General features: G+C 47.0%; 1 protein-coding gene across 2 annotated transcripts in view; it reads left to right on the plus strand.

Annotated features, from left to right (window-relative positions):
- Positions 1-12,724, plus strand: part of LOC114898726 (RH-like protein) — a 33,010-nt gene that overhangs the window by 17,559 nt on the left and 2,727 nt on the right. For both annotated transcript variants that reach the window (XM_029228703.1, XM_029228702.1), the window contains exons 6-9: positions 1,514-1,651; positions 4,006-4,139; positions 7,747-7,826; positions 10,819-10,892. In XM_029228703.1, coding sequence (XP_029084536.1) covers positions 1,514-1,651; positions 4,006-4,139; positions 7,747-7,826; positions 10,819-10,892 — 426 coding nt within the window. The remainder of the gene's footprint in view (positions 1-1,513; positions 1,652-4,005; positions 4,140-7,746; positions 7,827-10,818; positions 10,893-12,724) is intronic.

Below are 12,724 nucleotides of genomic sequence, written 5' to 3' on the forward strand. Positions count from 1 at the left end.
TCCCTTGGGCAGCACTTGGGTCTTCTAGGCCTGACACACATATTTACACCCAACGCGCCGGCCTCAGTGCCAGCCCCACAGGTCGGGTGATGGGGTCTTGTCTGCAGCATCGTGGGGCATCAGCCCATCAGCACTGCCTTGTCAAAATGGGCCTGGAACATAGGAGACTGTCAAATGAGCAAAGGCCCTCTGGGGGGAGTGATTAAATCTATCAGCCTTGACATCAAACAAACCCAAGTCTGAACTCCATTTCTGGTGGTTACTAAAGCCAGCTCCCATAAGCAAGAGTCAGCAGAGAAAAACCGGGGTAGAATGAGCCATCCTCTCCCCTTCCCCGAAGAAATTTCAAGAATGGAATAAACAGAATCAGAAGTAAAGAACTTTGTTTCCCTAGCCATCTGAACTTGGCCAAGCCACTTAAACTGTTTGAGTCTCAACTGCCTCATATGTAAAGTGGGAATTGAGAGATGATGCACGTACAGGGCTTCATGCCCAGAGCTAATAAGTACTGGGCAAATATTAGCTGCTGTTATCAACGTAGCTGCGAGTCTGTGTGTGAGTTTTTGGGGGAGAGATGGGTGAGATGGTAGACTAAAGACAAAACAAGGTCCCATGCTGATCAGGGCATGAGGTCAGCCAGCCAGACATGATGGGAAAGTCTAGACAGATGGAGCAGGGGGTGGGGTAGGGGGTGGGGGCGAAGGGGAGAGAAGATGGCCAAGGATGACAGGTTAACAGCACTAAGGGGAGGTGAGGGTCCCCACAGGTGAGCTCCATGGTCACAGGGAGTCTAGGATCAGACAAGGTAGCAACATCCAGGGAGGCAGGTGTAGGCAGCAGGTCGGGGAAGCCCAGAAGCTGGTCCCAGGGCCCAGAGCTCCAAGATCTGGGTAGAATTGAGAGGGGCAGAGAGCAGTAGCATAAGAGCAAGGCAGGGCCCCAGCTCTAGAGGAGGTAAAGGTCACAGCAGAGACATGACCCAGGAACAAGGGCCAGCTTCTTGGGATGGGGTCCAATAATACAGGGTGACATCGGCACCAAGTAGCCAATAATAATAATAGTAAAAAACAATAATAATGGCTTATATTTGGGGGCATTTACTCATGTTCTATGCCAGGCACTGGGCTCAGAGTTTTATATATGGTAACTCAATTTTCACAATAACCATATCAGTAGATACAACCAAAACCCCATTTTTCTGGTGACAAAGTTAAGCACTGAGCGGTTAAGCGCCCAAGGACACATCACAACTAAGTGTGAGCATGGCTAGGATCCTGAGTAACTGCGCTTTCAGGCTAAATGACTCCCAGTCAGGGTGACTGCTCCCTCAGCCTGAGAAGTGGCGTGAGATAAGACCGTTGGCAAACTCTCAGCAGAGGGGAGGGGCTGGTTTCAGGATCGGAGAAGCAGGGAAGATGTTACACTGCTGTCTTGCTACCGGCTTACCAAGTAATTTAGAGAGATGCTGTCCTCTCTATGTCATTTCATTCACCCACAAGCTATTCCTCTGCAGACTCACATCCACAATGCGGTGCTGGCAGGAGGTGTGGCTGTGGGCGCCCCCTGTTACCTGATCCCTTCTCCTTGGCTTGCCATGGTGCTGGGTCTCCTGGCTGGGCTGATCTCCATCTGGGGAGCCATGTACCTGCAGGTAAGGAGCTGGGCAATGAACACCTGCTGCTTTGGCTTCCACCAGGGTCCAGGCCCCTAGAACATGGCGGGCCATCTTGTAGTGCCAAGGGCTGCATTAGGCAGCCGTTGGCACCTTCTCAGTTTAGCTTCAGAGCTTGGGTGAGGGATCCACTCAAGTTGGATGGTGCATTTGTTAAGATCTGGGGAGCAAGTATCAGAGCCTATTCAAGCTTGCTCAGGAATAAGGGGGATTTGTTAGAAGGCTACTTGGGTATCACCGAACCCAAGGACAGGAACGCTGCTGGGAGCCCAGGAATGGCTGGCACCAGGGATGCGAGTCTTGTGGGGAACCCAAGAAGTCCCCACTCTTCTTTTTTTGCTTTTCCTGAACATCTGCTTTATTCTCACTCTGTAGACTTCCTTCTTCTTCTCCTACTCCACATGGTGGAGTGTCATCTTTCTCTTCAAGAAAGCAGCCAGGTGAAATCTCTTGGCCCCAGTTGCAAATTCTTTGGAGAAGGGGCTCCTTGGTCTAACTTGGATAATGTGCCCATCTTTGGCTGGGTGGGAGGTAGGGCACATCATACATGCAAGTCTGCTGTTCATGAACCATGTGAATGGGGGTGGGAAGGGCAGCACTCAAAAGAGGGATGCTGGGCTGATAATCCAGGTCACGTCCACTTCTGATTATTTAATTCTTCTTCTAAGTGGATGGATTTGTCTTCCTTCAACATTCAACATATACTGGTAACATCAGAATGCGCCATTATAGCCGATTTGTTATCACACACTTCTAAGAGAAATATTTAGGAGCAACAGATCTTCATAGGTTTGAAGACCTGATGGAGGAAAAAGGAATAGACTTTTGGGTGACACAAGAAGATGAATTTGGATGAACCGTGGATATTCAGGGAGGCAGTTTCAATCCCAAATAAGGAAGAACTTACCAACAGTTCGATCTGACCAAAAGATGGGGTAGTCTGCTTTTCATCTTTGGAGTGGAAGTGCACATCTTTTATCTCCTCTGGCTTTGAGATCCTCTGATGAAAGTAGGACATATTCAGCAAAACGTGTATCACAGGAATTCCCTGGCGGTCCAGCGGTTAGGACTCCGAGCTTTCACCGCCGAGGGCCCGGGTTCAATCCCTGGTTGGGGAACTAAGATCCCACAAGTCACGCGGCGTGGCCAAAAAACATGTATCACAAGTATCATGAGGCTCAGTGTCTGTCACTTTCTCTGTGCCTCAGGTTCCTTGAGTCTATCACTGCGGGAAGGATTCAAAGATGATTCACTGATTTTTTCATTCATTCATTCATTCATTCAACACATTTGTTTTAACAGTCATCCTGCTTCCCAAGCTATAGTGTAGTGAAGGAAATGGACAAATAAACGCAACACAGTGTGTTAACTGCTACTGGAGCACATCTAAGCTGGCCTGAGATGGGTCAGGAAATGCTTCCCAGAGCAGAGAAGGTCTCACCCGAGCATTGACAAAGAACTTATATTAGCCAGGGAAAGAAGTGGGAAATGTACTCCAGGCAGAAGGAACAGTGTGTTCAAAGGCTCAGTGGCAAGAAGAGCATGTGGCCCAACCAGGAAACGGAAAGATGTTCTTTGGGCTGAAGCGTAAAGTTCATCAGGGAGTTCGCCTCTCACCATAGCCTTGGGAGATGGCAGGTGCTCAGGAATACCTTCTGGGCGAGTTCAGGAGTCTGAATTTTTATTCCCAAGACAATGAGGATTCTAAGGAGGGAACTAGCCTGATGAAATTTGCATTGGTATCCACATCTGTTGGCTCCCAGCCATCTGGGAGGCCAAGTGATGAAATGGAAGGAGTACTGACTGGGCGTCTAGAGGTGTGGTCAGATTCTTTCCTTTTAATCAGCCATGTAGTCTCTTGGATGGCAGTTAGGTTTGGTCTAGACCAGTAGGTCTCAATCAGCCCCTGGGGACATTTGACAATATCTGGAGACAGTTTTGGTTGACACACCTGGGAGAGGGGTGCTCCTGGCATCTAGAGGGTACAGACCAGGGGCGCTGCTAAACCCCCTACAGTGCACAGGAGGGCCCCTAGCATAACACAGAATTATCAGCCCCAAATGTGAGTAGTGTGGACAGCGGACCAGCATTGGTGTCATCTGGGACTTTGCTAGAAATGCAGAATCTCAGGCCCCAGACCCACTAAATCCAAGTCTGCATTTTAATGAGCTCCCCAGGTTCTCTGTGTGCACGTTCAAATCTGAGAAGCACTTATTTAGTTGAGTCCTAATGCCCATCCCCCTGGATGCCCTGGATGCCAAGGGTCTGTGAAAGGGTGGGTAAGGAGTATCAGTCCCACATGCAGATCTGCTGATAATGGTGTTTGTTCCCAGGTGTGTCTTCAACGAACGCTGGACCTCCATGACACCTACGGTGTGCAATATACCTTCGGCTTGCCGGGTCTACTCGGAGGGATCACCAACATTGTGCTGATGGCGCTTCAGGTCAAGTGGACCAAGATTTCCACGTAGGTCACTTGGCTCAGCCCCTTATCACCCCATCCAGCTCAGGAAGGAGTGTGCCCAGAGCCCTTGGCCGGGGAAGGGGGGTGGTGCCCAGGGCCGGGCAGTCAGAGGCTTCAGTGAATATTTGTTGGCCAATTTATTCTGAAATTCTGCCCAGCCCCTACTGTGTATGGACTTATCACCTGTCCAGGCCCCTTCTTTCTAAAGCAGGCAGCTTAGGTGCAGGGCAAAGGCAGACAGTCCCGAGTCCTCCCCAAATGCAGGCAGAGCAGGCAATCAGGCTCAAGCCAACTGAGCCTGTCTTTCAGTCCCTGGTGGTTTAGGTTGTGGTGAAGTGTGCCGTGGGGTCTTGACCTCTTACTAGCTGGGCCATGCTACCTAACCTCTCTGAGCCTCTGTCACCCGATGATAAATGAAGATAATGATAATTCCTCCCCTCCTAGGGGTGTTGGGTGCTACTTGAGGCCAGGTACTGTGTGGTTAAGAGGATTTGATATGTTAATGTAGGAAAATGCTGACTACAGCCCATCCCTGAGACCCAGAGAGGGAAGGAGCTTGGCTAAGGTCACACAGTGAGGTGGGACCGTGGGTCTCTGGACCAGAGTCAGGTCCTGTGCCCCCCAGACAATGGACAGCAATGATCAGAACCCTGGCCATCACCTTCCGGAAGTTATCTTCTTGTTTCTTTCCTTTTTTTTTTTTTTTTGCGGTGGGGGGCAGTTGTTTATCTTCTGAATGTGACACATATAATGGAAGAGTGACTTGGGCACAGGGATAGACTTTTCCAGATGAACTGAGTTAGTGATAACAATAATAATATTACTGGTGACAGTGCTGTTCGACTGCTTTCTAAATGCTAGGCATTATGCTAAAATCATTATGTCATCATCTCATTCAATCCTCACAACCACCTGGTGAGGTATTATTAGCTTTCCCTAAGAAATGATACTTCGGGGGAGTTAGCTGTCCAAGGTCATGTGGCTGAAACCCGGCTGTAAAGGTTATGAGCACCTGCAGTGGGTGATGAGAGCTCATTGTTGTGGAGGTATCTCAAAGAAATCATGGAGGTCTGCATCCCTCAGTTCTAACAACAGAGACGACCATAGCCCCAAATTATAGGAATCTTCTGTGAGCAGGTGAGATATACCTCCATGAGCTGCTTGGGGGTGAAGAGCATCCCATTTGGGGGTGGGGAGGGGATGGTCTGTGTGAAGCAGTGCATCTCTGTAATGGACTCCAATGATGTGCCTGTCACTGCTTCAATAGCTGTGTGACTCTCAGCAAAGCTTTTTCCTCTCTCTGGGCTCCTGAGTTCCCCTCTGTAAAATGAGGGGTTGATCTAGCAGGGTCCTACACTCAGATACCTGTAGGGACCAGGCAGGTAAGGTTAAAACTGAGACCAGTGAGGGGAGGAAACTATGGGCATTTGCTCTTCAGTGCCAGGCAGCTAATACCGTGCAGGGTCCCAAGATAAGTGTTGCCAGATCTAATGACTTTTCAAAAGTCAGAAATCCAGAGTTTTGCATGTACTTCCCAAGCATTGGCAAAAGATTCAAAATCATTGGAAACATTGTGTGGGCCAAATTCTGCTCGTGCGCTGCCGACCTGGAACTTCTGCATCACCTACCCTTCTATCCCCCAAATTCTGTGATTCTGTGGCTCTCCTAGAACAGTGGCTCTCAACAGCATCAGCATCATCTGGGAACTTGTTTGAAATGCAAATCATACCCCACCCCAGACCCACACAATTAGAAATCTGGGGGCAGGCCCAGCAGTCTGTTTTAAGGAGTCCTCTGTGTGATTCTCATACAAGCTCAAGTTTGAGAACTATACAAAGCCCTGACTTAGAGCATTTGCTGATTTCTCCCTGTGGCCAATTTCAAGCCATCAAGGTAACACCCCTGAACGTGGAGTTGAGGAGAGCTGAGAACCATCGGCCTGTGTGTCTGTGTGAGCTGGCTCCAGCACCCCTCTGCAAGCCAATTCTCATCAGGATGAGACAGCCGAGGACCAAGAAGTAGTCCTCTCTCCTCTGCGGGAACCTGGCAAAGGGAAGGGCACAGTGACAGCGATGACCCCTCTCAGGGTGGCCTCTGGTCTGCTGGAAGCAAAGGGCTTCAGGGACAAACAGACCAAGGTCACATTTACCAGTTGTGTGACCTTAGGCATGGTATTCAAACTCTCTTTAAGTCTCAGTTTTCTATCTGTAAAATAGGATAATAAGATCCATGTCCCAGGGCGGCTGTGAAGATTCAGCAACATATAATAATTAAAGGGCTCAGGACAGCGTTTGGCATGGAGTAAACACCCAACGCATGGCCCCTTTCTTTATGATGGTTACTGATGCTGCTGCCTCCGTAGGAGGGGCATCTGGATGTAGTGGAAAGATGGGGAAAGGACTGAGCTGGCAGTTAGAGCGCTTTCTGGGAAGTGTGGATCAGCTGCTTTATTAGCTCTATGTCATTGGATGAGTCAGTTGACTTTACATTCATTCCACAAACAATATTTGTCGATTTCCTATTTGGGTGAGCGAATGTAAATCAGTCAGATGCTGTGCTTGGAGGCTGGATGGAGCATTTTTCACAAATTGTGGGATTTTTTAAAAATAAATTTATTTATTTAATTTATTTATTTTTGGCTGCATTGGGTCTTCGTTACTGCGCGCGGGCTTTCTCTAGTTGTGGCGAGCTGGGGCCACTCCTCGTTGCGGTGTGCAGGCTTCTCATTTCGGTGGCTTCTCTTGTTGCAGAGCATGGCCTCTAGGCACATGGGGTTCAGTAGTTGTGGCACGTGGGCTCAGTAGTTGTGGCTCACGGGCTGTAGAGCGCAGGCTCAGTATTTGTGGCTCACGGGCTTAGTTGCTCTGCGGCACGTGGGATCTTCTCGGACCAGGGCTCGAACCCGTGTCCCCTGTATTGGCAGGTGTACTCTTATCCACTGTGCCACCAGGGAAGTTCCTTGATTTTTTACTTTCTTAATGGTATCTTTTGATGAACAATAGTTTTAATTTTATCATAGTCCAATTTATCATTGTTCCCTCTATGTTTAGCTCCTGTGTGTCATGTTTAAGAACTTTTTGCCTACTGCAAGGTCACACAGGTGTCCTCCAAGGGCCGCTTAATAGTTTAAAGTGAAGCCCTGGGGTTGCTTTGAAGGAGAGCGGACAGGCACATATGTCCAAGGGGGTAGGCAGGGGAGATGGGTCTGATGGCCAAGCTGTACTCCATCTCGCCCTGATAGAAATAAAACCTTCATCTTTAATTGCCTAATGAGGAAACTCAGGACTCTGAGAGTTTAAGTGCCTAGGGTCGTGCAGCTAGTAACAGAACTGGGACCTGAACTTGGGTTTTCTGACTTCTACTCTAGTTCATCGTTCATGGGGTCTGAGAACTAAAGCAAGCCAAAGAGGATCTTGAAATCCCTTCTTCCCCTTCTACATGTCTGCATAGCTTTGTGGGAGAATGACAGGAATGTACTGCCTAGGGAGGGGACATTTGTTCTCCTGGTGGCCCTTCCTGACAGCATCACTACTGATGCAATCTTTTCTGTCCCCAATGACCTCTGCGGCCTGATGCCCAAATGTGACCACCTCTGCTTTGTCATTTCTAGGCTTGGCTACCAGATACTCACTGACTCCGGGGCATTCAGCTTCACCATCATTATGGGTGTGGGATCTGGTCTTCTGACAGGTCAGTGTGAGACCACCCTTCTTCCACCATTGTCCAGGGCACAGGGCCTGGGCCTAGACTGCACCTGCCCCATCCCTGGACGTGTATGTGCCTGTGCCCTTCCCCCTGAACCCACCCCCTCAGCTCCAGCCAAAGGAGGCAAAGAGCCCAGACCTTGATTAAAAAATAAAGGAACACAGAATTACAAACTTTCATAATTGGAAAGGTCCCCAGAAGTCACCTGGACACTGCAGCCTCTTGAGCCCAGGACTGGTGATTTCATCAAATTTTGCACAGAAGACCAAGGAGACCCTTATGCTACAGAGCTTACCTTTTACTCCCTGAGAACACCTAAATACTATTTTGTTCAGCAAATATTTGTTCAGTATCTGCTATGAGTCAGGCACTATTCTTAGGTACTCAGGATACAGCAGTGAACCAAATTCCCTGGCCTCATCGAGTTGACCTTCTAGATGGGGAGGGGGCTTTTACCATAAACAGAAAAAAATAAAATAAAATAAAATAAAAAATATATATATGTGCTCTGTCAGATAGTAATAAGCACTATGAAGGGAAATAAATCAGGGTAGGGGGAACGTAGAGTTATTGTGAAGGTGGGCTGCTCTTTTAGAAGGGTGGTAAGGAAGGCCTATCTAAGAAGCTGACTTTTAAGCAAGGACTTGAATGCAAAAAACGAGGGAGATACCATGTGTTTATTTGGGAGAAGAACATTCCATGAAAAGGGACAGCAAGTGCAAAGGCACTGAGGCAGGAGCATGCATTGCATGTTTGGGGAACAGCAAGGATGTCAGTGTAGCTGATGTGGATGGAGTGACAGGGAGAGTGGCAGGGGTTGAGGATAGAGTGGTAGCAAGGAGCCAGATCATTCTGAGACATGGGAAGGCATTAGAGATCTGTAAACAGAGGACTGATGTTTTTTTGCTTCTGCAATATGACAGGCCTGCAAAGAATCTTGGGGAGATACCAATTTGCCAGTCTTACATGCTAGGTGAAAACATGCATTCTGTACAGAAGTGCTCACTCTTATTCTACAAGCAAACAGCTTTTATTGGTTAGACTTTCATATATTGTATCTCTAAGCATGGAGTGAATGCCAAATAAGAGACAAAATAGCATAAGTCGACACTAAGGAGTTGTGTGATCTTGGGCATGTCACTTTGGGCATTGGCTGGCTTCTCTGTAAAATGAAATGATTATAGTAACTAATCATATGGCGTCCTTTCAGCTCTAAAACGTATGAAAGTACTGTTTGGAGTTTTAGAGAGTGAGATTGGCTAGAATTGCTTTAACGTAACAATTGGCCTCAGCTTTCGACAGAGTCTGAGGTGATTAATTAAATACAGATAAGAAAAATGTCTCCAGCCATCACTTTACATTCTATTCATGGTGGCAGTCCAACCCTGAATAGGGTTGCCAGATTTAGCAAGTGAAAACACAAGGCACCCAATTTGGAATTCAAAAGTAACTGAGCATCTTGTATTTTATCTGGCAGCCCTACACCTGGCCTCTCACACCATTTACCACTCTCCCCAGCGTGTGGAGGCTTCCTGTGCTTCACTGAAGCCAAGAAAGAGAATAGAGGAAAGACACTCCTATCATTCCTTTAAGAGTTAAGACCAACCACCTTTCCTCTTCACATGTTGCTTTCCACATGAGGGAGCCAGTGATAAAAAAGGACTTGGACAATGGAAGCGGAAAGAGGCCTCTAAGAGGCCAAGATGGCAACAAATTGACCCCCTTAAGCCAAGCATTTTACATGCGAAGAGACCCCGTTCCGTGGAGCCCGTCTATAATATATGCACTTATTTAAGAAACCATCTTATCAAGCATAGTTATGGGGTTTCCCAGGTCAGGCAGATTAGAAATAGCAGATTAGACGTGGATAGGTTTCTAGAGGCAAGGCACCCTCATAGAAGTTAGAAGTGAAAGCAGAGAGCCTAGCAGGAGAAGAGAATTTCCTAAAACCAGTCACAAGAACATGAGAAGCTTGGGCTGCTGGAGAACAGGCCAGTAGCCTTCAGCAGCTGTAGCCCTTCTCCACGTTACACAGCACATTTCATAAAAGGATGTTCCTAGGAACAGTTCTGATTTTTTTTTTTAAAGTCTAAATGTGTTCAGTGTTGTCTCATAAGACAAGAAAATATAATAATTTTAGAGGATTTGCATCAGATGAGTAAGCCTCAGCTATCTGGAAAATATATGTAGGCGACAGGGGTCGTTTCTGAGTAATTCTAGCTAAATGAGGTGTGCTGATTGCACTCTACATGCCAATCAGTTAAAGGCACGCACTATGAGATGAAAATATGAATAAGCACACACCTACTCTTGTTAATCTTACTCTTTAATACATTGGGACTGATCATCATTAAAAATACACAGATAAACCTATCAATGGCATTTCCCTGCTTCACATGAAAGGTAAACACTACTTTATGTACTGGAAATTTGGCAGACTTGGAGCGACTGGGGAAAGCATAGGGCCCGAGTTCTCTGGGCGGAGGAGGGATGGGTGAAAAGAACAGGCACAGATGCAAGTTGTTATAAACTACTTTCCTAACAAGTGGAATCTTGAGCTGAGGTCACTGGGACTTTATTGGAACCAGTGAGGATGGACCTGCAGGGGTGGCTATCTGAGTCGCTCTCCATGGTAGCTTTTGCATTTTAAATGCACCAGCTCTTAAGAGGGGCACCGTCTAACAGGGTCCTTCTATTCCGTCTTGGGAAGTGTATTAATCCATGACTATCGTATACCTCCCTGCGTAACCGAAATCCTTTGGATGTAATTGTTCTTGCCAGTTCCTTTTGAAAGATGTCTATAGAATTAATTAAGCTGGTCCAGGAAGGACAGTGCTTCAATTTGTCTATTTCCTGGTTGTGGAAGAAAAAAGGATTTCTGTTGAGATACCATAGTTGACTTATAATATTTTGATTAATTTTGAGATAACAAATGCAATCATCTAAGTGTGTAACATTTAATTATGAATTTAAACAGGTATGCTCTTAAACCTCAAAATATGGAAGTCACCTCACGTGGTTAACTATTACAATGACCAAACTTTCTGGAAGGTAAGAGTTTTAACCTATTAATGTCTAAGGTTTTGAGTGAATGAACTTAAAGAGATACCTGGGTATATATGTTAACTTGGTGTTTATGAGAGTAAAGTAACAAACAAATCCAAGATGTGTGTGTGAGCGTGTGTGCATGCATGTGTGTGTGTGTGTGTGTGTGTGTGTGTGTGTGTGTGTGTTGGTGGGGGGGTGAGGAGGTAGTAAATGTTCCCATTTCCCTGATGCCTCAAAATCACTGAGGGACAGGGATGCGAGAACTGTCACTGGCCACATGTCTCCTCCCCACCTGGAGTCACCAAAGTGGGCGGGCGAACAGTTTGACGTCAAGGTGATGGAATCCTGCAGTGCAAGAGCCAGAAGGACCACAGGGGCCAGAGAGTCCAATCCCCTCACTTGATAGACCTCCAAGTGGAGCCATGAGTATCCAAGTTCTCACAGGGAGTGAGTGGCACAGCTGAAGAAATTAGAGCTAGTGGACATGAGAAAGCTTGCAGCATAGGTGTCTGGGGTTATTTAGTCAGGGGACATAAAGTTCAAACAACTCAGCTGCTGCTGAGGGTCTCTGTGATATTGTAGTGTTTGTTGTCATGACTGGGCTAGAAAGGAGGTCAGGGCTCATTCCCTGAAACCCCACTGCCCTCCTCCCTTTAACCTACACTTACAGTTCACAAAGCATTCTGATGTGTGTCACCTTAGGTAATCTTCCAATTGATGCTGAGGTTGGCTGGGCAAGCAGGGACCCATATTGCCAAGTTATAAATGGGAAGTGGGGGCTGACAGAGGGCAGGCTAATGCCCAGCATCATGTCTTTGTGAGTGGAAGCAGTCCTTCTGAGTCCCAGGCCAACCCTTTCTCCACCCAGCAGGCCAAGATACTGACCACTAAAGGGACAGGGAACCAGCCTTACTATAGGCCTTGGCATTTGTGTCTGTAGGGGCAAAACAGAGAGAACCTACGGAGAAAACCCACCTCGTCTCCCTTTCCTTCATCTCCGCACTCTCTTTCCTCCTCTTCCTCTTGAAACAACTTTCTAGAGGTATACTTGACAATGAACTGCACATATTTAAAGCATACATTTTGATACATTAAACATGTTTATACACCTATGAAACCATGACCGCAATAAAGGTAAGAACATATCCATCACCACCAAACATTTCCTCCTGACTCTTTGAAACTGCTCCCTCCTGACTCCACCCTGTTCCATCCCCAGGCCACCACTGAACTGCTTTCTGTCCTATAGATTAGCTTACATTTTCTGTAATTTTGTATAAATGGAAGCACACGGCATGTACTCTTCTTCGCCTGGCTTCTTTTGCTCAGTGTAATTATTCTGGGAGTCATCCACGTTGTTGTGTGTAATCTGACTCATCTTGCACCAGCTTCTCTCTATATGGCTTCTCCCAACAGCTAGTCTCTCCCAGTCCCCTGCAAGTATTCTTGCCCCTTTAGCAGAAACAGGGTGATCTAGTGAAAGGATTCAGAAAATTGGCTTCATCCATCCATTCATTCCACAAGTGCTTATTGAGCAACTATTATATACCAAGCACTCTGCTCATTAATGAGAGATACCACAAATAGGACAAATATCCAGCTGAATTATTTGAGTTGCAATAAATACTTGCTGAACAAATGAAGGAAATCTGAGGAACCCCCGCCCCCAACACTAGCCCCTTGCAGCAGCAGGTGAAATGGAGATTGTGTCCCTGGAACAAGAAGACCTGGATTCTAGTCACCATTCTGCAAGGTCTGATGTAGGCAAGACCCTTGACCTCTCTCACTGGTAAAATAAGAACAGTAACCTTCGTTCTACCTCACTGGGTTGTTTT

Source organism: Monodon monoceros, unplaced genomic scaffold (genome assembly GCF_005190385.1).
Source record: "Monodon monoceros isolate NGI ecotype Baffin Bay Population unplaced genomic scaffold, NGI_Narwhal_1 Super_Scaffold_18, whole genome shotgun sequence".
Taxonomy (NCBI): Eukaryota; Metazoa; Chordata; class Mammalia; order Artiodactyla; family Monodontidae; genus Monodon; species Monodon monoceros.